Source organism: Tasmannia lanceolata, unplaced genomic scaffold, assembly GCF_043159265.1.
Source record: "Tasmannia lanceolata isolate RefF3 unplaced genomic scaffold, GAP_Taslan_0.1 ptg000007l, whole genome shotgun sequence".
Classification (NCBI taxonomy): domain Eukaryota; kingdom Viridiplantae; phylum Streptophyta; class Magnoliopsida; order Canellales; family Winteraceae; genus Tasmannia; species Tasmannia lanceolata.
Genome location: NW_027518684.1, coordinates 6,242,955 through 6,269,172, shown reverse-complemented (window position 1 = coordinate 6,269,172; position 26,218 = coordinate 6,242,955). Strand labels below are relative to the sequence as shown.

At 38.2% G+C, this 26,218-nt stretch overlaps 2 protein-coding genes across 6 annotated transcripts; both read left to right on the top strand.

The window, feature by feature from the left end:
• The first annotated feature begins 559 nt into the window (after positions 1-559).
• Positions 560-6,517, top strand: LOC143881614 (Ubiquitin carboxyl-terminal hydrolase family protein). Of its 4 annotated transcripts, none has more exons than XM_077384804.1 (2): positions 560-2,585; positions 5,764-6,517. In XM_077384804.1, exon 1 carries the CDS (start codon positions 1,163-1,165, stop codon positions 2,573-2,575), a length of 1,413 nt encoding a protein of 470 aa, XP_077240919.1. In that variant the 5' UTR covers positions 560-1,162; the 3' UTR covers positions 2,576-2,585; positions 5,764-6,517. The 4 variants fall into 4 exon arrangements, with proteins under 4 accessions (XP_077240919.1, XP_077240918.1, XP_077240917.1 ...); XM_077384803.1 differs by having other exon boundaries at positions 5,757-6,517; XM_077384802.1 differs by having other exon boundaries at positions 5,747-6,517.
• Positions 6,518-8,219: 1,702 nt separating this feature from the next.
• LOC143881612 (U-box domain-containing protein 52-like) lies at positions 8,220-25,626 on the top strand. 2 transcript variants are annotated; one of them, XM_077384798.1, is made up of 10 exons: positions 8,220-9,161; positions 12,714-12,835; positions 14,312-14,433; positions 14,529-14,713; positions 15,129-15,168; positions 20,648-21,050; positions 23,296-23,397; positions 23,699-24,103; positions 24,234-24,972; positions 25,272-25,626. In XM_077384798.1, the coding sequence occupies exons 1-9, from the start codon at positions 8,984-8,986 to the stop codon at positions 24,951-24,953; spliced, it is 2,277 nt and encodes a 758-aa protein (XP_077240913.1). In that variant the 5' UTR covers positions 8,220-8,983; the 3' UTR covers positions 24,954-24,972; positions 25,272-25,626. The 2 variants fall into 2 exon arrangements, with proteins under 2 accessions (XP_077240913.1, XP_077240914.1); XM_077384799.1 differs by having other exon boundaries at positions 25,261-25,626.
• Positions 25,627-26,218: the final 592 nt, after the last annotated feature.

The window sequence follows — 26,218 nt, the reverse complement described above, 5'->3', positions numbered from 1 at the left end:
AAACTAGAAAGGCTACTGGACACTGGCTTATTGACCGATAGTACACTGCGTTTTTTAAACACTTGATGAAAAAATGGAAATATTGCCGATAGAGGACACCAAAATACAAGAATTGTGATAGGGACACAATTTTGAAAATTTGTTAAAGAGGGTTGATAACCTTCTTTTTGAATCTGATAACCCCATTAAGAGGGTTAATAGGCCCCTTTTAGAGACTTGATAGCCCCTTTTTGTCCCTCTTAACAAATTTTCAAAAGTATGAGTATGTCCCCCGTTCACGATTCTTGTATTTTGGTGGAGAAATTATATGATGGGTGGTCGTGAAAACATGTGAAGTGCGGAAGGTATGGTATGGCCCACTCCGTATGATGATTCAAACCGTCCATCTGTTAGGCCATAACTTAAATAGGTTGTGCCCCAAATATCATTTCAATAAGATGATCCAAACCACGCCCCCCCCCCCCCCCATCTGTATATTTAGTGCCCCAAAAATCATTTATGGAATCTTCTACAGATCGGAGGGTTAGGATCATCCTATGGGAAATGAATTTTGGGGGCACAAGTATAAAACCTCCTCGGAGATGTATTTTTAGTTCTTCCACAACGTTTCCTTTCTTCTAGTTTCGTCACTCCGGTCTTCTTATGGATTTGGATCACATTAGAAATGCGACGAACTCCAGTAAGCCTTTCAAGACCTTTGTTGGGTTTTTGTTTTTTTGTTGTCCATGATTGATTGAGGGCATAAACTGAACTCCATGTCGTATCTCTTGAAAATCCTTAAATTTCACTTAGGCATTTCATCAAACAATTGACAAACAAATTACATAGACCAAGGATATGAGAGGAATTGTAGATTGAGGTCAGATATCAAAGATTGCAAATCTGGGTTATGCTATGCTTCGAATGATTTGAGTTGTTCTTAATTTGGAGGTGAATTCTAATATACATCTGCTTCTAGATTATTTGGGTTTTCCATTGAATTGTTGAGACCTTGTATCTGACAACTTTATCTTTCACTTGAAATTGCTGAGGGATGATGGTATGTTTTGTAAGGGTTTATAAGAAACAGTCTGCAAAAGATTGGTGAAATTCTAAGTATTTTTGGGTATATTTTTTCGATTAAATAGAACGCTTTACAAGACCTTGTGTCAGACAGATTTCAATGTCGATTTGTCGGGCACTTTGCATTGCAAATTTGAGGAAGAAAATCAATGGAATTAGGTATGTTGAACATATACATGTAAGTCAGTTTTTGTTGCATTCTGTTGATGAGATACCTTGTATTTCTGCACGAAATGAATGTAAAGAGTCATCTCTCGGGTGGGTATCCCTGCCCTTGCAAATAAGATCAATGACTACAAGTAAGAGGGTACAGGATAGAAGCAAGAAAAAGAGGGTCCATGACCTGGAAATAGCAACAGAGAAGTGGAAAATATTGTCAAAAGTGTTGTTTATGCTGGAGGTTCTGAAGAAAGAAGAGGAGCAAATCATACCACTAAGAGCATTGGAACAGTATAGAAGGCAGATAAACCTGCGTAAACCACATAAGGTCTCAGATTTTATCCGCAAATCGCCAAAGTTGTTTGAATTATACAAGGATGAGAAGGGTGTGATATGGTGTGGACTGACAAATAAAGCCGAGGATCTGGTAGAGGAAGAGGCGAGACTCATAGAAGAACACGGGCAGAAAGTAGCCGAGTATGTCACAAGGTTATTGATGATGTCAGTTGATAAGAGACTTCAGGTGGATAAAATTGCCCATTTCAGAAGAGACATGGGTCTGCCCTACGATTTCAGAAGCAGATGGGTTCATATGTTCCCTGATTATTTCAAGTTAATTAAAGTCGATGACGTTGAGTACTTGGAACTTGTTTCATGGAATCCGGCTTGGGCAGTGACAGAATTAGAGAAAAAGGCAGTGCTAGGAAATGACGCTAATCCTCCTCCACCAGGAGTGCTTTGCCTTCCTTTCCCATTGAGGTTTCCTCAGAACTACAAAAAGATTTTCAGGTATGGTGGAAAGATCGAACATTTTCAGAAGCGTCCATATCTATCACCATATGCAGATGCACGAGAATTGAAAGCAGGGTCACAAGAATTTGATAAAAGGGCAATTGCGATTATGCATGAGTTGCTAAGCTTTACTCTAGAAAAGAGGCTGGTTACTGATCATCTTACTCACTTTCGCCAGGAATTTCTAATGCCCCAAAAGTTGATGCGCCTTCTTCTCAAACACTTTGGCATCTTTTATGTTTCCGAAAGGGGAAAGAGATTCAATGTATATCTAACAGAAGCATATGAAGGTTCTGAATTGGTCGAGAAATGTCCCTTGGTGCTTTGGAAGGAAAAGATTCAAAAACTTATTGGCTACCGGGGAAAGAGAAAAAGACCCGAACTTTTTAATGAATTTTCAGATGTAGAGGGAGATGATCTGTTTGATGAGAATCGTGATGCCAAAAATGCTTTTGCAGAATTTGAGGATGAGGAGACCATGGATACTGTAGAGGATGCTTCCCTTGCAGATGAAGAAGAGATGGATGTCGGAGAGCTCTACAAAGCATACAAGGATCCATAACCAGCTTGAGGTCTGAATTCTTAAACATATATTTCCATTCAAAGAGTAATGCTATATTGGTTGCTTTTCCTTTGTTTGAATAAAATTGTCTATCATTCGAAAAAAAGCATGCAAGTATTTCAAGCAATCCGTGCTTATTCAAAAGCAACATGATTATAGGAAATTGGTTTAACTATATGATGATTCTAGAATGCTAGAATTTGGTTCGGGACTCCTAATCAACTGTGACTCGAATGAAGAAAATAGGATTCAAACATTAGTACCTTGCTAATCTGTTTTGGAATTCGTGGCAAATGAATCCACTTTGCAACCCTAATCCAATTATTGTCCATTCAAAACCCCAACACTCCTCCGCTCCGAAGCAAATGAATCCACTTTGCAACCCTAATCCAATTATTTTCCATTCGAAACCCCAACACTCCTCCGCTCCAAATCCCTAAACCCTATTCTTTCCCATTCATAGACTTTAATCCTCATTCCTCCAATTCACATACTCGAATTCCTCCCCTCCACCATGCACAATCTTACCCATCCTCTACTCTCTTTCATAGGTTACTTTGTGATTCGTGGCGATTAGTGTGTTCCCATCATTCTTGGATGGTTGTCCATATTGTCACTGTCAGTAAATTGTGTGGACTGCTGCATCCGTGTGTTCTGTTGTGTGTAGAGACGGACGTACTTCACTTTAACGTGGTTGCTGCCCCATGTGACTGCTGCTTTGCCATGCTTTCCTTAGTGCGTTGACATGCACTTGTGTGTACTGCTGAACATTTGGGTGATGTTTGTGCTTGCTTCTTCTGGGCGGACTGTTTTGCTTAGTTGTTGAACTGATATGTTTTGGCCTGTTGTGCCTAGTATGGGCCATTTGTTTTAACCCAGAATTTATCTAGGAACACAGGGTGGCACCTTAAATTTTATTTATAATAAAGAAAAAGTTGCAAGAGGATATAAAACCTTGCCTCTAACCCAACAAGATACAAGAAAAGGAAAGAAAACCCCCTTTACCGCTTAACAACGAAACAAAAACAATATTCATTTAGTGTGAATATAACGAATACATAATTGGTCACATCTAATAGCTCCTCTAGTGTTTTTGGGGAGAGCATCCCATTTCCCAAAACCTGCATTAGTGTTGGTCAAGCTGTATGAATGGCCAAGCTGTCCACAATAAGATTACCTTCCTTGAAAATGTGAGTAATAACGAAATCCATAGCAGATAGTATATCTCTTATCTCTCTTAGAATACAGTGAATGCGCAAGGGAATCTGATTTTACTGTTGATGATGTTGATAAGTACAAGACTATCAGATTCAATCCAAATTTTTTTATTACTTAGAGCAGCACAGCAATGAAGACCGTCTCTCATAGCTCTAGCCTCAGCCAACATATTAGTATTCACATCATAGTAGTGAGAAAAAGCAAAAATGACCTTGCTATTGTTATCTCTGATAATACCCCTTCCTCCAGCAATACTAGGATTGCCTCTAGCAGCGCCATAAATGTTCAACTTCAAAAGATTTCCACTAGGTTTTTTCCAATAAACCAAAGACATTTTTTTGGGATATGATCTTTAATTCTAATGTCGACCTGTTCTAGAGATAATCTTTCCATGAGGTTGGATTTGGATGTCGTTTTCGCATTATCTCCAAGGTCCCTAAGCCATGTTCTGATTTTATTTTTAATCGTCATGTGATTTTCCATTATTCTTTTGCATCTTTCTAACCAGATTTCCCATATTATTACAGAGGGGGCAACTTTGATAATATTATTGAATGTTGAGTTGCCTTTCTTAGCTTTTTTCGTACCGAGATTGAATTCTATTTTTATTAAAATTGGCTAGGGATCAAGTTAACATTCAAAATGTTGGAAAAGAAACTCCAAAGTTCACTAGCCAAATCGCTTTCTATAAACAAATGTTTTAGATTTTCACAATTTCATCCGTCACAACAGTTACATTTCACGGCAATCTGAATTTGATTACCTCTAATGCGATCGTCAACCGGCACAACCCAATTTAATAGTTTCCATATGAAAATGCTGATGATCTTAGGAGGGGTATTATTTCAAATATTTTAATACCATGTGAAGGTAGATTGATTATTCCTTACCAAATTCCAAGCCGATTTTATGGAAAAATTTACATAATTATTAGGACACCAGACAAGATAATCATCATTATTGCTTGTTTGGAGTTTAGAGTTTGTAATATCATTCATTAAACTTTGACTCAAACAATTAGGGATTTTATCCCAGTTCCAAGAGCCGTTTTCAAACTAATAGTTACCGGAAACTTCCTAGTTGGATGGAAAGCTCGCTTCCCCGTTAGCTCACTTCGAAAGCTTAGTTCTTTTCGCTTCCCAAATTTAGAGGAAGCGTGCTTCCCAAATGCTTCCTATTTTGGTTATTTTTTTTGAATGGCCTATTTTGGTAATTTTTACTTCCTAAAGTAATATTTTGTTCTTTTGATAATGCCGAAGGATCATATTTAAAAAACGTGTGCATGTCAAACTTGAAAACTCATCTTAAGTTTCAAAGGAAAATTATGTGGATCTTTTTCCAAAAACTTAACACTAAATATACAAGAATAAAACATGTGAAACTGTAAATTCCTAGAACCTATTAATTATAATAAATTGCAAAGTCTTCTTTTCTAATTGTAATCCTTACCTATATTAGTCCTTCCTCCTTAACCTACTTCAATCCTGCTCTTTCCACGTGTTTCTTGTTCTCTTTCAATGTGGCTTATTATATGCTTCATGTTGACTTTCAATGACAATTCTCTCACAATTCCTTTTTAAACAATTTCTTTAAAAATTTTCGCATTTCACATTTTCTCTTTTTTGAACCCCACGCTTCCCGCTTTCACTTCCCACACCGCTTCTCCCACTTCCTATTTTGGCAACTATGGCATGTACTGCTGCCCTGTTTGGTGAGATTTTTTTATCCACTCTATTTTCCCCCTTCTGCTCCTCTTTTGTTCTTTCCCTGCTTATTTTTCATGTTGAAGATAATGATGATGGTGATAATTCTTCACTCTATCAACACTTATTACTTTATTTAGCATATGATCATGATTTTTCAGCATACTACTTGCTTTGTGTATTTGTAGGCTTTCTTGTCTGACTATGAAGACAGGTGAAAATGACTTATGGAGATTATCTTTGAACACAGTTTTCTCTAGTTCACAGGAGGGAGGTTATGTTGCTTGCACAGTCAGACAAATATCATTCTGTTGTGAAAACATGGATCTAGAGTTAGAAGGAAATGCAACACGAGCCATTCAAAACAAAAAAAAGGAAATGCAACAAAAGATTTACATGATTCATCACATTCTGTGACTACATCCATTGGCGAATGCGATCAAACAGCTTTGACTATGTGAAGATTGCAAAGTTCCTCATATGATCTACCTCCAAGACCTTATCTAATATCCCAACCCTAATCCAACTACTAAGGTTTCACCCAAGTACAGAATATGTTATTTTTATTACACTCCTATTTTGTGCTTCAGGGGTGTTGCCCTAGCTGGAATTATGGACGTGGGGTCTTTAGGCTCATTTGGTAATTGTAGGGGGCATCGGAATATATATGGGATCAAATTCGAGAAATAAATATAGCATTAAGATGACAAGGGCTTCCAATTTTTGTGAGAGGCAACATCTAGCCTTTGATATTGTATTGCTGTTCCTCTTCTTTTCACAGAGATGAGTGGATAGTTTCATCTCTGTCTTCCCCATTATTCCTGGTTTCGATGTTGATTTTTCTTCTGTGGAACGTCTGGCCACATTTCAGCTCCCTTTCATTATGATTCTTGGCTCCTTCCATTATAATTTTGTGGTATGTTTCAACTTGTTTCTTTGAGCTGAATGGTAGCCAGGACTGAGGCTCTTTGTAGCATTATTATTTGCTTCGTTAAAGATGTCTTTTTATGCTGTTCTGTTACTTATATTTTGAGCTGTTTTGGGGTTTTCGGTGGATTTCTTGTTTGGTGATGCTTCAAACATTTGTACAGTTGAATTGAATGAAGCTGGCTCTTATTGGATGAATAACAGAGGAAGTAGGCTTTTTCCCATCGGCATCTAGCATTTTTCTCGATGGGATTGAATCCTACATAAATTGATACAATATCCAACTTGAATCCTAGTTGAGAGAAATTACAGACTAATGGTATTTTCACTTGGAAATTAACTGACATTGGTTGTTCATGATTACTAATGAACTTGTTGATTACAGGGAGAGGAGATGGCATTCTAAGACTTAAAGACTCTTTCCAAGTTTGAAGGTTTGTGGGGTTAACTACCACATAACAACACCCCCAAATTTATATAAATTGACTAAAATTTATGGCGCCTACTCATTTGCCAGTTGTATGTACCTATCAACGGATTTGAAATAGACTGACCTATGGATTTTACCAAGACAAGTGGGTGAGGTTGGGCCAGGTCAGTGCATAGCCAAAACCAATGTTAGTCAAGACCTGGGTCCAACCAAATCCAGTTGTGGGCTTTCACGATTAAGCCTAAATATGACCTGGCCATGTTTTTTCTAACTTTGGCATGTGCTTAGGGGTGGCAATCCAACCGAACCCGAACCGAACCGAAAATTCGGTTTCGGCTTGGTAAAACCAAACCGATTCAAATTTCAGTTTGGTTTCGATTTGGTTCTACCAAACCAATTCAAATTTCAAACCGAACCGTTGCCCCCTATTTCCAATGATTATGAGTAAGGGGAGGCGAAATTGGCCGAACCGAAACAGAAACCGAACCGAAAATTCAAATTTCGGTTCGGTAGAACCAAACAGATTCAAATTTCGGTTTGGGGGTCAAACCGAACCGTTGCCATGTGCTCCTTTTATTAGGAGGAGAAAGTGTATGGTGTGCGTGCGTGAAGTCCAATATTTTTCAAAAGGTACAGTGGAGCCCACTTCGTAGGATGATCCAGAACATTCATTTGCTGGCTCACATGTACAGCCCCTCAACAGATCAAAGGATTAGTATCATCCTATGGAGTTGATCTACGGTGTACAGCCTAGTTGCAATGTAAGCCAACAAATAAACGGTTTGCATCATTTAGAACCTCTATAGATTGGAGGGTTAGGATCATCCTATCCTATGGAGATGATGTACGGAACACAACCTTTTTACGTGACTTCACATGTACACAGCATATAAAAACTCTCTTAGAAGAGTCAGATTAGGTCGATAGTTACGGTGGAGATTTCAATCCCAGTGATCAAATTTTGGGTCTTACACGTGGATGTATGTGTTATCTAGGCCAATGTCGGGTGATCTACACCATCCATCAATGACAATCAAGATGGACAATTAAAAAAAATGAGCAACGGTCCAGATTGAACTTCTGTGATCAAGTGAGTAGATCAAGCTTCTCATAGTATCATATATATACTGACATAATGTGGGTGAGCCCCAGATCAAGCTTAACATAGTATCCAGGCCCACCCACGTGACAGTAAAATGATCCAGACCCTTTATTTGGTAGGACCCATCATAGAGATGACACGCAATTTCCCCAACAGCAAGTAGAGGATGGATTGATAATGGCACGCCAACGACAACCTACTAACTTGGTGTAAATGATGAGTCCAGGTCATTCCATCTATATATAGGGATATTTTGGTCAAAGCGAATGTCCGAAGATTACATTTTTTGTTCCCTGCAAACAAGGGAAGAAGAACGAAACAGAAGCCCTAATTTCAGCAGAAACCCAAGCTCCGTTTTTTGCACCTCTGGAAAATGGCTGTTCCACGTGTTTCTCCTCGGAAAACCCTAATTTTCCCTCTTCTTCTCTTCCTCCACAGAAACCCTAACCCTAGCAATCAGATCATTCTGGTAGAAGAAAATTTCGGCAAAAAGAGGGTGGAGAAGAAGAATTCATATTCCAAAATAAGCGAATTTCGCTCTATCGATTGCGTTTCAGATCTGGAAAATTCGAACCTTGTGCTGAATAGGAGCACGATTCAGAACTTTCGGCGGTGAATTTCAAAGATTTCGAGCTTTACCAAACAATCGTGGAAATATGAGATCCGAATAGAGTATTCAGATAGCTGAAAATTTTGAGAATTTTGCTTTATCGATTGCATTTCAGATCTGGAAAATTCGAACCTTGTGTTGAATAGGAGCATAACTCAGAAGATCCGACAGTGAATTTCAAGGATTTCTAGCTTTAGCAAATAATCGTGGAATATGAGATCCGAATAGAGTATTTGGATACTCGAAGGTTAATAGAAAAAATAGGTAATTCATCGAACAAGAAATAAGAACTGCCGAGATACGATAAAGGATCTGAGATCCGAGTAGTAGCGGATACTCGGAAATTGCCGGTAATTCGTGGAACAAGAAACACCATAGGGGAGATAAAGGAAAGGATTGGTGAATTAGGGTTTGGCAAATGTGGAGTGGCGGAGGCAATCCACAGAATAATCAGGATAATGGGCTGGTGGCGATTGCTGTCGATGCTGATAAGAACAGCCAACAAGCGCTGAGATGGGCAGCTGACAATCTACTCTCCAAGGGCCAGATCTTTGTCCTTCTCCATGTCCACCGAACTAGCGTCATTCCCACTCTAGGTAATCCAAATTTCATTTAATTCCCTCTCTCTCTCTCTCTCTCTCTCTCTCTCTCTCTCTCTCTCTCTCTCTCTCAGATCCTAGAGAGAGAGAGAGAGAATATAGTATCATATATATGTTGCTCATTTACTTGGTTATTTGTTTCATTAACTTTGGTACTTGTCCGAAACCCTGAATTTTTAGTCTTTTAGGTCTGAATATTACAGTTCTTTTTATGTATTTCAGGAATTTCAGTCGAATTTTGAAATTTCGGTCAAATTTCAGGAGTTTGGGTCGAATTTCAGGAAATTTTTTTTTTCAAAATTTGGAGGGAATAATGACGTGAAAGAAAATCATGTAGTTTTTGTTTCAGAGGGAATGAAAATTGAAACATTTTGGTCATTTCGGGGAAATTTCAGGGCAATTTAAAACCATGTTTCTTCTAGCTTTTTCTTGCATATATGTCCCGTTCTATCCTTTACAACTGGCATAATTAAGATTGGGGCTGGACCACTCTGACCAATCATTCCCACCTTCTGGATCTAGGTCAAATAGAGTTTAGCTGAAAAACAAGAAAAACACATCAAATAGTCACAACCCATTTTACATAGTTCATCTTTTTGGATTTGGTTCGCAGTTCTATCTGAAAGTTTCATCTGATCATATCAACCTGGTTTGTTAGGGGTGGATTCGTTGGGTTTACTAATTTGTTTGTTATAGCATCACCTTTAGTTATACTTATGTCACGCCCCAAGCCACTCACAAACATATTAATTTACAATCACAAGGCTTAGGGGTGCAACAACGCCACATACCTACAAAGTCGCCTTCACAAGCATGCAACGCTAGCAATAAACAAAACCATGATCAAAGAAACTAAATCCAAATGACCATTCAACCTTAAAATAATTAAATCTGTTGCAATCCATATTCAACTTCTCTCATCCCCATGCTAAAGAAAATAAATTAAATGAGTCTAAAACTCTCTAATACTCACTAGTAACCTAAGAAAGCAAACAAAGAAATCTTCAGATAATCCTCCCTCGCTGCTCCAACGTCAAGCTGGAATCACGCCTCAGGATCTGAAATTGTTAAATAAGGGTGAGCTAAACACGCTCATGTGATGTAATAAGAAACTACACTAATAGATATGGCATCAAAAGCAAAAGCAATCAAAGACGGTAAGGCATTCAATGATAACAGTAATCGGTAGTTCAATGGGCATCAATTTCAGAAATAAGGCATCGTTCAATTTCAATATTCGATATGAGTGTCAAATTCGATAGGTCAGAGTTTCTTGAGACATCGATAGTGCTATGTTTATTGATTCGATATCTGTTTACTATATGACAGTAATTACACTGGCCAATGGTATCTAAGTGCCAAAGGTATTATGCATTCCCTCATTGGCTAAGGGTCCAGAAATAAACTAGCATCTCAAGAAAAACCGATTCGATATTCAGAAGTTTAGGTATTCAATAGCATGTAATTCAAAGAGGTTAATGTGTACAATCTCAATCTATAATGTATCATGGTTTTCAATATTCAATAGGGTGTAATAATCAATAATTTGAATGGGTTTTCAAACAGTAAGCATGTGAACAAAAGAATATTGTCAAAAAGGGTTTGGGGTAAGTGGTAACCTATCAGTATAGTCCCTTATTACTCACCTCGATTGAAGATCGAAATCCTTTTCACAGAATACCTTGGTTACCTACAATCAATATTATCAATATTCCTCATAAGTTATATTATTAATTTCCGTCCTATAAAGCATATATATCCTTCCTCTGACACAAGACACCCTTCGGTGCTCGATCGGAAAAGAATCGGTAAGCCGTCCTATGGTTTTTTTAGTATTTTGGAATTATCACTGTTATAAAGTTTTCAAAAATTCTTGAAACTATTTTTAACAAAAAGATCACGTTTCCGTCATATCCGTAGAGTACAAGAGCGTCGAAAACGGACGAGAAACGAAGAAGTTATGAATTTTCGAAGTTTAAGCTGCCCGGGGGAAAAACTGCCGCTCCGGACGTCCGGGGACTTTGCCGGACGTCCGGGAAACTCTCAGTTATCCCAACTAATTTCAGACGGACGTCCGCCATTCTTGCCGGTCATCCGCCCCTGCGCGGACCCAGTTTTCCCCGAAACGCGATTTTTCACATTTTTGACACTAAAACGGCCACAACTCATTCGTTTGACATCGGAATCGCGCGTGGTTGGATCCGTTGGACTCGTATCGACGAGAGTAATCCATCTAATCCAATTCCACGCTCGAAAATCCTCAGATCTAATTACCAAAAATTAATCAAATTTTTTTAGGGGTCGATCTAAATCCTAATCATAGTTCTAAAAATCAAAGTTCTCTTAGGGATTCATGAATTCATCCTTTAGATCAGTCATACACCAATATTAGTCGATTTAGACTTTACCAAAATATAACAATCTTGTTTTTAGTTCGTATCAAACGAAAAATACTCAAAGTTCTTACCCGGATTCGCAGTCAAAGGCTCTGCGATTGCTTCTCTGATTTCTTGATCTTGATCTTCTTCTCCTTGATTGGGTTTTCTTTCTCTTTTAGGGCTGCAGAAGAGATTAGGGTTGAATTATTTTCTGCAGAACCCTAAAGAGTATATTTATAGTTTTTCTATTAGAGTCCTAACCCTAATGGGTTTTATAAAGACTGAAATACCCCTCTCTTAAGAGAGTGGACGAATTTTGCATTAGGGCTATTTTGGGTACCCAAAATTCGCGTGTTCACAACTTAAGGAAACCATTTACACTCTTTTCAAATCCCTAAATATGGGAGGTTGAAAGTTGAAATTGAGCATCAAACAACTCATTGTTTTTGGCCATTCAAAAAAAAAAAAAACCAGCTCATTATTTTTTCTGGTTCGTCATCCACTAGTTTGGCAAATTATTGTGAATCATTTTGCGAACCGCTTTGTGCCTTACCAGTTTGTAATACTGTGTGGCTTTGTGCGAACCAACCAACATAGGTCAAAACTAGTTAGCTTAAATGTCTGCCCAGCTGGTTTAGTTCTGAAATTTTTATTTTTATCAGGTGCTTTTACTGTTCTGAAATAAATAGTTGTTGTTACCTACTAGATTTGTAGGGCTGGCCTTTCAGGTATGTGAAGTGATTCACTCTGGTGAGATAGACCACATTGCTTTCTAGTTGGCAGTTGGGTCAGAACACTTAACCTACCTTAAAGCCATGGCATCATATTCCCTTGTTTTATTGTCATGTCTTAGCTGCTGCAGGATCCATATATGTAGGTCATTTGATTTATTTTTTTATTTTCTTTTCCTTTCTTGTATTTTCTCTATATGTTCATATTAGACTTGTCGCATCCACTAAAATGAACGTTCTCCTTTTTTGGTTAAATTAGTCTCTTTGAACGTTGATTACTGGTGATTGTTCTTGGCTGTTTGTTTATCCTCATCTGGTGTCTAAGTTCCAGTTGCACACATACTCTCTCTCTTTTTTCTTTTTTTTTTGAATGGTGGTTGCACACATATTCTGATTCTAATAATGTCAAATTACTCCAATCTTTTGTTTTTGATATGCAGCTGGCCAGCCTGTTCCGATTGAAGAAGTAGATGAGGAAGTCGCATCAGCTTTTCTTCAACAGATGCACGCACAGACCAAAGAAACACTCCTTCCATTCCAATGTTTCTGCGGGAGAAGAGGGGTACATGTTTGAGAGTTTTTCAATTGAAGCATTATTGGTTTTTGTATTTGGGAGAATTACCTCAATCTATGTGATTGTTGAATTATGCTAGATAAAAGGAATATTGCATGCTAATTTATAGAGGTGCTTCCTAGTAGGCTTGGTGCAAATTATGGAGTTAGGCTTTCTTTAATGTAGCCCCATTACAGAAAAAGTAAATGAAGTCTATTATTCGATCCATTATAGGATTTACTCTGTAGCTTTACCCTTTTTCCAGGCTTTTGTTATGCTGGTGACTTGCAAGAGTCTTTTTTTAGGAAGTGTGACTCCAAGAATAATATATCGAATCCATCTATTTGTTCAGCCACCTTGATAGGGGACCATCCAAGACATAAAAATTTTGAGTCTTTTTAAACCATAGGGGGTATTAGAGTTTTTTTTCTATGATTTGTGGACACGGACACGAGTGTTGCGTGTCGACACGGACACGGAGTGTCAGACACGGCAAACCCCCAAAAGTTAGAAATAGGAACACGGCTAAAATAGAAAATATATATATGGTGCAACAACAAATATTAGTTAAAGAAGATCTAAAAAAGAGTTAATAATAAAAGAAGAGTTAACAATGAAAGCGGTAAACACAATATGCAATAATAAAAACTAATATCACACTTGACACAACACAAAAACGTGTCCACATGCCCACATTAAGTCTAACACTTGCAACATTACATTTAAAAGTGTCCATAGGAGTGTCAACATGGGTGGACACGCATGTCGTGTCGGACATGGCAGGACACGTGTGTTAGCAGTAAATTCAAAGTGTCAGCTAAATCATAGGTTTTTTTCCATCAAAATCACTTAAGTTCTTTGAGTTATGAGTATTTTTAATAGACCACACACATGTATTATGGAAATTTTAAGTGGGGAGAGTCTTTAAGTCATTAGAGGGTATTTTAGTCCAAACATGTTATTTTAGGGTTTTAAAAATCTCTAGTTCTCGTCTTTTTCTTATATATTGTAAGCCCTATGCCATTTTTCTGGGGATGAATGTTATGGATGCGTGGATGAATGAATAAAAATGTTTGTTTTTTGCTACTCTGCAAAATTTTGGGTGTGAAACCTTCATCGTCAAGGTGTGATGCCTTGATCTTCTCCAAGTTGTGAAGCCTGGAACATAGGTATGATGCCTGGGGTATTGTGAGTGTTATTCTGGTATATTCTTCTTATATGATGATGATTTCTTCTTAATTTTTAGCCCATCTTAATGAGGTAATACGTTACTAGTTGCCATTGTGTGTCATATTTCTTCACTTATCAAAATTTATGGTCCGTCATGAATGTATTTACATCCACTCATGATATGTACTCATTTTTTAATAAATGTGGCCATCAATTTGTTTTACAAAATGGTGACCAACAGAAATCATGCTGTTGGTAAATTGTTAGTGTTACCGCTTCATGAGTCTCATGTGTATTTTGTGGCTGTTAATTCAGTTACAGTGCAAGGAGGTCATTTTGGATGGGTCAGATATATCAAAGGCTATTGTTGATTATGCTGTGCAGCAATCTGTTGATAAGTTAGTTCTTGGTGCATCATCAAGAAATGCATTTACCAGGTGAGGTTTATTTATTTTTGTCTACTTTATTCTATCTACCACTCTCGCCTTTTCTTTTCTTAATTTTGTTTTGAAGTCTTGCTTTTGATTTGCAGAACTTTTAAGACAGACGTTCCTACGACTGTTTCAAAGCTTGCACCAGAATTCTGCTCTGTTTATGTTATATCAAAGGGGAAGATGTCAACATTTCGACCTGCTCCTCATCCTATTAAGAACCCTTTTAGAAGACAACTTATTCAGAAGCTTGATGATGTTGGAAATTCATTCCAATCCGCTAAAAGTTTGTCATTTAGAATATCTGCTTGATCATTTATAATAGTATATTTAGATAATTTTTTTCCACCTCCTTTTCTAGCCACCACACCCCTTCCGTTTGCCCATTTGCACATTGGAGGTTTTTTTTTTCCCTAAATGTCTAAAACATCCCCTAAGCATTAACACCATGGCTGTTGATGGGAGCAAATGGTTTGCAAAATCATCCTTGGTCAAATTCCCTTATGTGAGAGAACTAAGGAATGGGACAAGAAGAAGAGGAAGGGGGCAGAGCATTTTCGTTATTTAACAAAAAGATCTTACATGTGAAACAGACAAACAGAAAGGGGTGGCATGGGTAGAAAAAGGGATGGAAATAGTATCTCTCAGATTATTTATTAATTTAGAGGTTCCCTGACAAATCTATTTTTTGTAATTTGTAGGTGAACCAGCTACTCGGCCGGATCCGGAAGAAGTTTTCATGTAAGCGAATAGAGTTTCTTGTGTATAAATATATCTGAGAAGAACATGGTGTTATTTTGCTTGTGAAGTTCAAAAGTAGCCCTAAAATGGTCTTTTTAAACAGCATTTTCACTAGATCTCTTTGGTAGTTACATTCTGTAAACTATACTTAGAACCACGCATATTTTATTCATTGTTTATACCTAAGGAGGTAATTCTGAGATCAAATCACGTTATTCAATATGTTACACAGATAGTTTGCATTTCTTTTTCTTTTTCTCTTATTTGATAGCATAAATCTTAATGTTTCAAGCATATTCTTAGGTTTTTAAAGGCTAATGCATTTCAAAAGTATTAACAGATATTAATTTTGATCGTTCTCTTCAGAAATAACTGAAACAAGATAATAATGTGCCTTTATGTGTGTTCCATTCTTGAATAAAAAATACACCAATGGCTGCTTGATTTTTTTTAATGAAACATCCTGTGGCTTTAATAAATACATGGATTTATGATGTGTCTTTTGTTGTGGTATGATTTATCGTAGTTTGTGGACTGTTTTCTGTTAAATTACTTGTCAAGGTATTTCTGAATAGGTTTTAATTCTTTTTGGGTTTCTTTGGGGTAGTTCCTGGAAACAGCAAAGTTTCAGAAAATATAAATATAGTTACAAGTTTAAGAAAGTAGGAAAAGCAGCTATGTTTTTATTTTTTATTTTTTATTAATATTTATTATTCTCTGAATTTTATTATTACATATGCATGTTTTTTAATGGCTTCTAATATATGTATGCTTTCATTTTCAAAGTAACTTGTGAAGAAGTAGTATCAAATTATTGCAATTTTTCATTTTTTTTCATAATATAAATTGTCCATTTTTTTTAGAGATTTTGAAGATATCAGAGATATTGGGATATATCTTGTTTTGTGAAATCTCTCATCTAGGTATTTCTCAAGCGATTTTTTTTTTGTGGGGAGGAAGGATTTTCTTTATGTAGTACAGTAAGTAAAAGAATCCTACAGATGAAGACAAAGGATGATCAAATTCCTTTGAGGTTGCGGTAAAAAAATCCTTAATCCTCTCTCAACATTTCTCCTCTTCCTTTGTTTCTTTTCACTATAAAACCCTACAGATGAAGGCAAACAAACGTCAAAGTGAGAAGGGAAAAAATTCCCTAAATATTCATACGAAGAAGAAGAAGAAGAGAAGCAAAGCAGCGAAAAAAAAAAGTGCAGCTTTTCATGGAGAATTTAAAGAATAAAAACAGCTACGAAAAAAAACCAACAGATGAAGGCAAACAAAGATCAAAGTGAGAAGGAAAAAAGCTCCCTAAATATTCCTATGAAGAGGAGAAAAGAAGAAGAAGAAGAAGAGCAGAAGCGAAGCAACAAAAAGAAAGAAAGAAATTGCAGCTTTACATGGAGAATTTAAAGAATAAAAACAGCTCATATCCATAGTCGTTCTGAAAAGCAGATGTAAGAAGGAACTGTTTTTTTTTTTTAAACAAATAAAAAACCTGAAGATGAAGAGAAAGGGAAATAAAATCTAAATAAGGTCTGATAACCCTATTTGTTCAAACAGCAGGGAAAAACCCTAAAAATGAAGATGAAGGACATAAAATTTAAATTAGGCCTTGGAACCTTATTTCTTCAAACAGGAAAAAGACCCAAAAGATGAAGAGAAAGATAGCAATGGAAAGAGCAATTGTACCCCTGGATCTTTCAAAGGCAGAAAGAACCCACTACATGGCTTAAGACATGAAGAGAGAGGAAGTAAGGAGGACGGTGGGAGAGGGAAAATAAACGCGAGAGAGAAATATTTAATAATAGAAAATATTCTCTCGGAAAGAAATATCAATATTATATTGTCAAATCTCTCGTAGAGTTAAAATAGGATTAGTATGAGAAATTATATGGTGTAAGCCCTTATAATCCCGTATTTTTCAAAAAGTACCGTACGGACCACACTATAGGATGATCCAAACCATCGATATGATGGGCCCCAACGTAAATAGGTTGTGCCTAAAAATCATTTCTACAGGATGATCTCAGCCCTCCGATCTATAGAGGACTGCATTTTATGGGAACTTCTAAAGATCGGAGGGCTAGGATCATCCTCTGGAAATGATTTTTTGGGGAACAACCTATTTACGTTGTGGCCCATCATATGGACGGTTTGGATTGTCCAACAGCGTGGTCCGTACGGTACTTTTTTGAAAAATACGGGACTATAAGGGCTTACACCATATAAAATCTCGGGTTAATATATTTTTGTCAAATCTATGGTAGGAGAGTTAAAATAGCATTACTATATCTTTGTCAAATATCTAGAGTTAAAACATGATCAGTAGAATTAAAATAGGAGTAGCATGTCTTTTTGTCAAATCTCTGGTAGAAGACTTAAAATAGCAGTAGTATATCTTTGTCAAATCTCTGATAGAGTTAAAAGAGGATCACTACTTTATCTCCGCCCAAAAAAGCAGCCAAACAACAGAAACATGGGGGCAAAATATAGAAATGCAGACATACGCGTGGCTGGTGCGAGGTCAGGGGATTAGATGGGCATTTTCTATACTATATCTGCCGGTCTTTACTTCCATTTAAAAAAAAAAACTATATCTGCCGGTCAAGACGACAGATACGCGTGGGCAAAAGATATAAACGAACGCATACGCGTGGCGGCTGCAAAACTCACGGGATTTAGATGGGCATTCTCTATTTTGAAGGGAGCGTGACGGTCAGTTACGATGTGAAAGAACATGCGTCGCCATAATAGAATTTTAAGGCAAAAAAAAAACCAAATATGCGTATCCTTATAATATAATAGATATGTGTGTGTAGGGGGGGGGGGGGGGGGGGGGGGGGGGGGGGGATCTTTGTTTGGATGATCCAAAGCAATCATTTGATAGGCCCTCACATAGATAGGGTGTACCCAAAAAATCAGTTCATCCCCCACCCTCTCCCTCCCTCGATGATCCAAAGCATTCATTTGATAGGCCCTCACATAGATAGGGTGTACCCAAAATATCAGTTCATCCCCCACGCTCTCCCTCCCTCCCTCTCTTCCATTCTCTCTCTCCATGTATTAAAAAAAACGAAAGAAATTCAAGAAACAAACCCATCCTTTTCCATTCCTACTTTAGCTAGTGGAATATGCTGATCAAATGAATGGAATATTACCATCCTTCCTTCTTCATGATTGTTGTAAACCATTCATGTGGTAGACCTCTAAACCATTCATGTAGTAGACCTCACTTAAGATGGTTCATCTCAATCAAGGTATGCCATATACGTGCATGATAGGGCCATGAAGCATGGCAATACGATGCATGTAGGAAGCACTGGATGGGATATGATAGAATAATAATAATAATTTAAGTGATTCCACCCTCTCTTTTCATCATTTTTGCCCCTTTTTTCTTCTTTTTTTAGAACAAAAGCTACCGAAGCAACTGCTTCTCTCTCTCTCTCTCTCTCTCTCTCTCTCTCTCTCTCTCTCTCTCTCTCCGTGTACAAAAACAAGAAAGAAATTTCAGAAACTAACTTATCCTTTTCTATTCCTAGTTCAGCCGGGGCCATTCCTTCTTTCTTTCTTAAAATCAAAAGCTACTCTAGCATCTGCTTGTCAGTTCGCGTGCGCCCCCCCCCCCCCCCCCCCCCCCCACTCTCTCTCTTCCATTTTTTTTTTTTTTTGGATGGTTGTAGATTTCATTAATAAGTGATGACTGAGTGGGTCATACGAAAAGATACATATAAAGCTCAATCCTTAATCGAGCAAAGAAAAAGCCGTCGAGTCAACAAAAAGCCCACATCACGGAGGCAAGAAATCATACAACTCCAGACCTTTTTCTCCACTTCTTCCCTGGCCAAATGATCTGCAATACCATTGGCAGATCTTCTGACATGCATGAATATGACCAACGATCTTTCAATTTTATGATGGATTTCATCAAAGAGTGGCAAATCTCCAAGGAGGAACCTTATCTCCTCTAAGCCACCGGATGGTATTAAGAGAGTCGCCCTCCACTATCACCTTGTTCAAGCCTTCCCTTCCCAGTTTCTTAATTCCTTGATGGGCAGCTTGAACCTCGGCCTCACTAGCATCTTCAATACCAATCATCCCATATCACTTCTCTCTTCCATTCTTTCCCTCCATGTATAAATAAAGAAAGAAATTCAAGAAACAAACTCTTCCTCTTCCATTCCTACTCTAGCTGGTGGAATATGTTGATCAAATGAATGGAATTCAACGAGATCTTTGACAAAAACAAAGAAAGTCTTCTATTATTTGGATTTCTGTGTAATTTGTTCGGATCTCTGCAAATCACCCCACCCTGTTGCTTAGATTCCTCCGATGAATCACTTTCTTTTTATTTTCCTTAAACTTTGCATAGTTCATATTTCATATATTTTGTGATTCCATTGGTCTGCTTTTCTTTATGAAATTTCTCACTCTTTTTGCCAATGTCATGCAATGGTCCAAAATTTCTAAAATTCATGCAGCTATACTATCTGTTCATTCACCTATCACACCATCTCTGCTTTAAAATTTGAGCTCTTAATGTATCTGATTTACAAAAATGATTAAATTCTTTTGTAATTTTCCTAAACTTTCCATAATCCTCATTCTTCTTGAATCCGAAGCTTAAAACCTGTTCTCTCGTTCAAATACTGTTGTAGTTCTCCCAAATCTTCACCAGAATCTATTTTCTCAAGTTCTTCCACCAATTTTATTATTTATGAGAATTTCCTCTTTAGTAATTCTAAATATTTAATCTCACTCAATTTCACTCGTCAAGCCTCCCTTTATCATGTTATTGCTCACTCTTTTCATTGATCTTCTGTGGGAATCCTCGCAAATCTTCACCGATCCCCAAAAATTCCCCAAAATTCCCGCACTTTTTCGTAATATAGAAGAGGGATTTAGTTTAGCACCTTGGGTGCAGGTTAGCAAAATGTCTGTGAGCTTCATTTGGGAGGGTATAGCAGTTAGATGGCAGATCCTGTTTTATCTGATGGTGTGGAATGAGGCTGGATGGGTGGGCTGACAAGCAGCTGCTTCTACGACCTTTTAATTTAAAAAATAATGAAAAAAACCAAAGGCAAATAATAACTTTCTCTAGTTGGTTTCAAGGCAACGAACGAGGGGGTGGAAATGATGAAAAAGGAGTGGAAATGTCATCTCCCACTGTGTGTGTGTTGGGGGGGGGGGGGGGGGGGGGAGGTGTCGGGCTTGTGCGCTCGTTCATTCATGCGTTCGCGTCTGTGTGTCCATGACCTAAGAATCTCATTTCTGAATTAATAGCGACACATATTGCAATATTTGTTGTTGTTTCTTTTATGGATTGTTTTAAATCTGTATAATTTTGGGAGATCTTGAAATAAAGGATATATTTTTACACATTATTAAAAAAAAGGAGATATTTTTACACTGCAATATGTTCTAGGACTTCTGTATTCTAGTTTCTCTTGACAGAAAGCATTTTGAATTCTGAAATCAGGTTTCCGTTGGCTAGAAGCTCAGGAACTGGACAAATTCAAGGAGGCACTGGTCCTTCGAGCTATGATAATATTATAAATGAAAGGATCGGTAGATTCAACCAAGGTGGTGGGCCTCTTGATCTTTCATATCAGACTGTGAGTTCATGTCCAAGCCCCAGCAGAACCAGCCTCGATCGGCCCGGTAATTATTTTATAGGTGACCGTCTTCATGGTGGGAGCCGGCAGCCACGGTTGTCGAACATGCGCGATGAGTATTCTTACTATGATGAGCAAAGGAGAAGTTTTGAATCAGGTGGATCTGGTGGGCAATACTGGTCTAGTGGGTCTGGATTCAGTGGATACTTGCATTCACCCCCAGTCCCACAGAATGCTGGTGGGGTGCCCTGGTCCTCAAGCTCACTGGTATGCTTTACCTCATTTTCCTTTTGTTTTAACTTAAATAATTTCTGATTGTAAGCTAAAAATGTAGGCCCTCTATTGGCATCTATGAGTTTAACATGGCGTGTCATGAAATTGAAACTGATATATTTTAGAAACTTGGAGTGGGGAAAAAATCACATGCTGCCGTTCATGGTTGACACGGTGCGTAGTCAATGATTGGTCCCATCGAGTCAATCAGCGACCTATAGAAGTTAACACTGGAAAAATCAGAAAATGCCAATTTATTTTTTTTGAGTGCCATTAAAAAATTGGGTCTTTTTTTTAATAAAAAAAGTGTCAAAAAGATTAGTCATGGGAAATAAATTCTATATTTTATTGGTTTATTCTTGGTTTTATCGAGAAACTCGGCTGAAGAGACGGGTTCCTTGTTCACAGACAGCCATAGCCATCCATTTTTAAACCATGGCTGAATGTAAACCATTGGTGTTTTTCCATTTCATCCTTGTAGGCCATTGATTGGTGAAGTACCTTTATCAGATAAGTGAAACTTTTTTACTGCCGACTATCAGGATGGGGGCCATTCATCAATGGGTCCCTCCCATGCTTTAAAAACTTAGCCAAAAGCAATTTATCGTGGCTGAAACAACTTGGCTTGGGACCAACCTGATATGAAACAAAATCATAGTTTCACTTCGTTTTGGCTGAAAAGACTTGCTTCAGTCCACCCTGAGTCATAACCCAAAACAGAATCCTGAAGCCATGCTTCACGTATGTTTTGTTTCAAAACCATGGCCTATCCACCATAATGATGAGTAGTATATGTCTCTAGATTTTTCTGTAGAGCTTATTTGGCTTTGGTATTTGGTATTGTCCTGAGTTCCTCCCCTTAGAGTGTTTGGACTCTTGAGATCTGTCTAGTTTGTCCTGAAAATGTTGATGTCCTGAGGTCAGTCCGGTTAATTAATTTAAGAAAATTCACCAATTCACTGTTTTAGTTTTTCAGGAAAACTAACAACTGAATTTGGTGACTAACATAACAGATCAATAAATCGTTGTGTTTATTGAAAGAAACCTGAGAACTATGGGAATAATTCAAAAGCTAACCATGGAAGTATTTATAGAAACTCTTATTTTGTGGTGTACTTTTGACTGTGGCCAATGATGTGCATTTTTTTTTGAATGATAATCTGCCATGTCAATAAATTTATCATATAAAGTATTCAAGACCAACCGCCGTTATACTAAACAAGGATTACATTGAAAGAAACCTGAAAACTATGGGAACAGGTCTGAAATAAACCGTAAAGAAAAAAACCTTTTCAATGTGGTCATCCAACGGGCGACGAAGCTCCCTATTTTCAAGGATACTTTTGTGACTTCTTTCTACATGTGTTGGGAGGAGATCCAGCTGAGGTAGTGAGAATCACCCTTTCCATAGGTGGGACCCTCCTCCTTAATAGTTTATGAAGCTGAATTTTGACCGTTCGAGCCTTGGGAATGCAGCTCCAACTAGCATTGTGTGGGTCTTCTCAAGAGCGCTACGAGTGAGATTAAGTGGGCTTTTTGGGTCCTATTGGCGAAAAGGATTCTAATGAGGCGGAGGTGCATGGCCTTCTTTTAGGCATCCTGCTTGTGGTTCAGGATATGTCAGATCATCTTATATCATTGAGGGCAATTCCCTCAATGCGATCAGATGGGTGAGTGATAGGGGTAGCTATCTGCGGATGTTCGCAGATATTATTGAAGAGATCGTGGGTGTGATTGAGGGACGTGGTACAAAATTTTGGCATGTTTGGCTTTCTACTAACTGTGATACAAATCGGCTTGCTAGTTCAGGAAGGCAGAGCTGAGATCCAGACATTTGATTTACCTTCCCTCCTGAGAATCTTTCGATATTCTCCTTTTGTTTTTCTTTTATGGTGTTACTTATTTTTTTGTTCAGTTTCTGCTTATAGCTTTTTTTTATTTGATAAATGCAATGGACAATAAATTCATCACATACAGGTTTAAAAAAAATAAAAAAATCCAACCAATAAAAAAATCATATAAAGGATTCAGGAGCAACTGCTATTTTTCTAAATAAGGTTCCTAATATACTTGCAGTTTTTTAAATGTGGAACTAATATGGTGAAAAGATCTAGTATGGAAACTGGTTTGCTTGAAATGAGACAGCATATCTGCGCTCCTTAGGTTCTGTTGATTCCATTTTGTAAAAGGTATTATGTTTTCTCAGTTCAGGATGATGAAAGAATATAATGTATTGCAGGAAGACATGGAGGCTGAGATGAGAAGGCTAAATCTTGAACTGCAGCAAAAGATGGACATGTACAGTGGTGCCCCCATTGAAGCATTAAACACTAAACAGAAGGTAGCTTACTAACCCATTAGTTAATAGATATTGAAAATTGTGAAGGTACAATTGGGTCCCAGGGAAATGATAAAAGCAATGTTCTTATTTTCAAAATAGTTTCCTGAATACTAGCCTGTTATTTCTATTGTAGATATTTTACGGAGAAAATGTACTTAAGTTCGAAGAAATATCCCTTCCCTTTGGTTTCAAATATCACTATAGTTCTGAGAACTCTGAGATTCGATGATTTCAACAGATGAATGCATTGACCCATTTTATGGTTTTTGGTGCTGACACAAATATTCTTCTTCTACAACAGGCCAGAGATCTCCATTCATGGAAGGTCGACGAGGGGCAGAGAATGGAAGGAGCAAGATTTTCCGAAGAGGCATCTTTTAGAACTGCAGAGGAGCGGCCAAGGTCTAAGGCCACACTTGAAACAGCCCAAGCTGCCCAAAAGATGAAAGATAGTGCTCAGAGAAATGTTTTGCTGGAGGCAGATAATAAGAAAGTCTTGGATTCAATGTCTGCAAGTGTCCATTTTAAGAGATATACCCTTGAAGAGATTGAGAAGGCAACAGATTACTTTTCAGAGTCACTCAAGATTGGTGAAGGGGGGTATGGGCCTGTTTTTAAATCTAACCTGGATCATTCTGTTGTTGCAATCAAGATTCTCCGATCCGATGTTACTGTTACTCAAGGAATGAAACAATTTCAGCAGGAGGTGCATTGGAACTTCTTGCTTTTTTGTTTGTTTTCCTCCACTTGTGCTCACTCACTTTTTTTCTCCCATTCTAGTGTTTTCATCTGTTACAATGACTAAAAGTGCCACCATTTTTTAAATGCTCTCTCAGGTAGAAGTTTTGAGTCGCATTCGCCACCCAAACATGGTCCTTCTCATCGGTGCCTGTCCTGATTACGGATGCCTCGTATACGAATACATGGCCAATGGAAGCCTGGAGGACCGCCTATTATGCCAAAACAACACTCCTCCACTCTCTTGGCAGCTTCGCTTTAAGATCGCCGCAGAGATTGGCACCGGCCTTCTCCATCTCCACCAGATCAAGCCTGAACCCCTTGTCCACCGTGACCTCAAACCCGGCAACATCCTCCTTGACCACAACTTTGCTAGCAAGATTGCCGATGTTGGCCTTGCCCGCCTTATCCCCACCTCTGCTGCCGATGCCACCACTCAGTACCACATGACCGCCGCTGCCGGGACTTTCTGCTACATAGATCCCGAGTACCAGAAAACTGGTATGCTGGGTATAAAATCTGATATATATGCACTTGGAATTATCCTTCTACAGCTTATTACAGCCCGGCCACCGATGGGGCTCGCCCATAACATAGAGAAGGCAATAGAGATGGGTCAGCTCGAAAAAATGCTAGATCCTGTAGTCCCAGACTGGCCTGTGGAAGATACATTGAGGTTTGCAAAGCTATCATTGAAGTGTGCCGAGCTTCGGCAGAGGGACCGGCCCGATTTGAGGACCGTGGTGCTGCCGGAGCTTAACCGCCTCAGGGCACTTGCTGAGGAGAATCCGCAAATTTCAAGTTTTTTTCCAGCATGAGCACACATGGGGATACCAGGTTAGTTAAGCTAACAGATTTCTTACTGTTGCTGCCACTTCAAGTTATTTCCATTATGACCCATTTCTTTCAGGGATTTGCTAGGGACTTCTGCAGTTCTGCATAAAAGGCATTTTGCCCTAAGATGACTTAAATTAAATGAATAAGAAAAAATCTGCTGAAAAGTGAGCCTATGTGGTTGCTCTCTCATGCAACAGTCTGCCTCGTAATGCCTTTCTACGGAAGTCCGTAGGAAATCCCTTTCTTTCAATAGTAAAATTTGATATGGATTGTCATTGGCACATGCAGGAATTCAACAGGAATTCAACAGCGCTTCCTCGGCCTGAAAAGCCTCTGTTTCTCGGTGCCTGATGGAATGGAGCAAACCCCTTGTGAGTCCAAGATCACGGCTCGCATGGGCACTTTATATTACATGTGACAAACCTTGGTGTATCTAGCCAAGATTAGTGTTAAAAATGAAGCTTATTAAGGATAATTATCCAATTTTTTCATGGTCTGTCAAGGTATTTGGCCACTTCAACTGGCAAAAAACAAAACTGTCTGGAAATTGTAGTGCAACTACCTAATCTTTCACCACCTAAAGTAAGCTGTGTCTTGCAATGGTTTTCCCTATATGGTAATGGGGAAAGTCTTTAGGACAGTTCTTTTCTTTTTCTTGACTAATGTCAATCTATACTACATGTAGACATGTATGTGCTATCTACACCTTTAAACTTGTAGGGCATCATAAGTGATCCCTATGGTAACAAAAATCTCATGCGTCCGATAAGGACTACAAAACTCAATTGTTCATTTTTTTTCTTCCGGGCAGAACCCTGACTGATGTGTGCAGGGTTGGATCGGGTTGAGCTTTTGCTATAAAAAATGAACTAAAATCAACCCGAAGGAGATCTGAAATTATGGTAAAAGCTCAACCTGAATACCCAAAATCAACCCGATCAAGTTGTACTCCTACCTAGTTTTGATGGAACGAAGTTGAAGGATCGTCCGATCAAGGTGTTCTCAAGGGCATCTAACGGACTTATGGTTGCCAATCGGATCAATATATCTCATCATGTACACACTATATACGGTTGGGCCTGCTCTATCATTTTCTCTTCAATGTTTTCCTACAAACAGTCCCATCATTTTGTCTTCAATGTTTTCTTAAGGGCATTTGGACGGACTTATAGTCACAAATATCTAACATTTTCTAGAGGGAAATTATTTAGTGTGTGTTTGGCATACCGTTTAAAACACCGTTTGG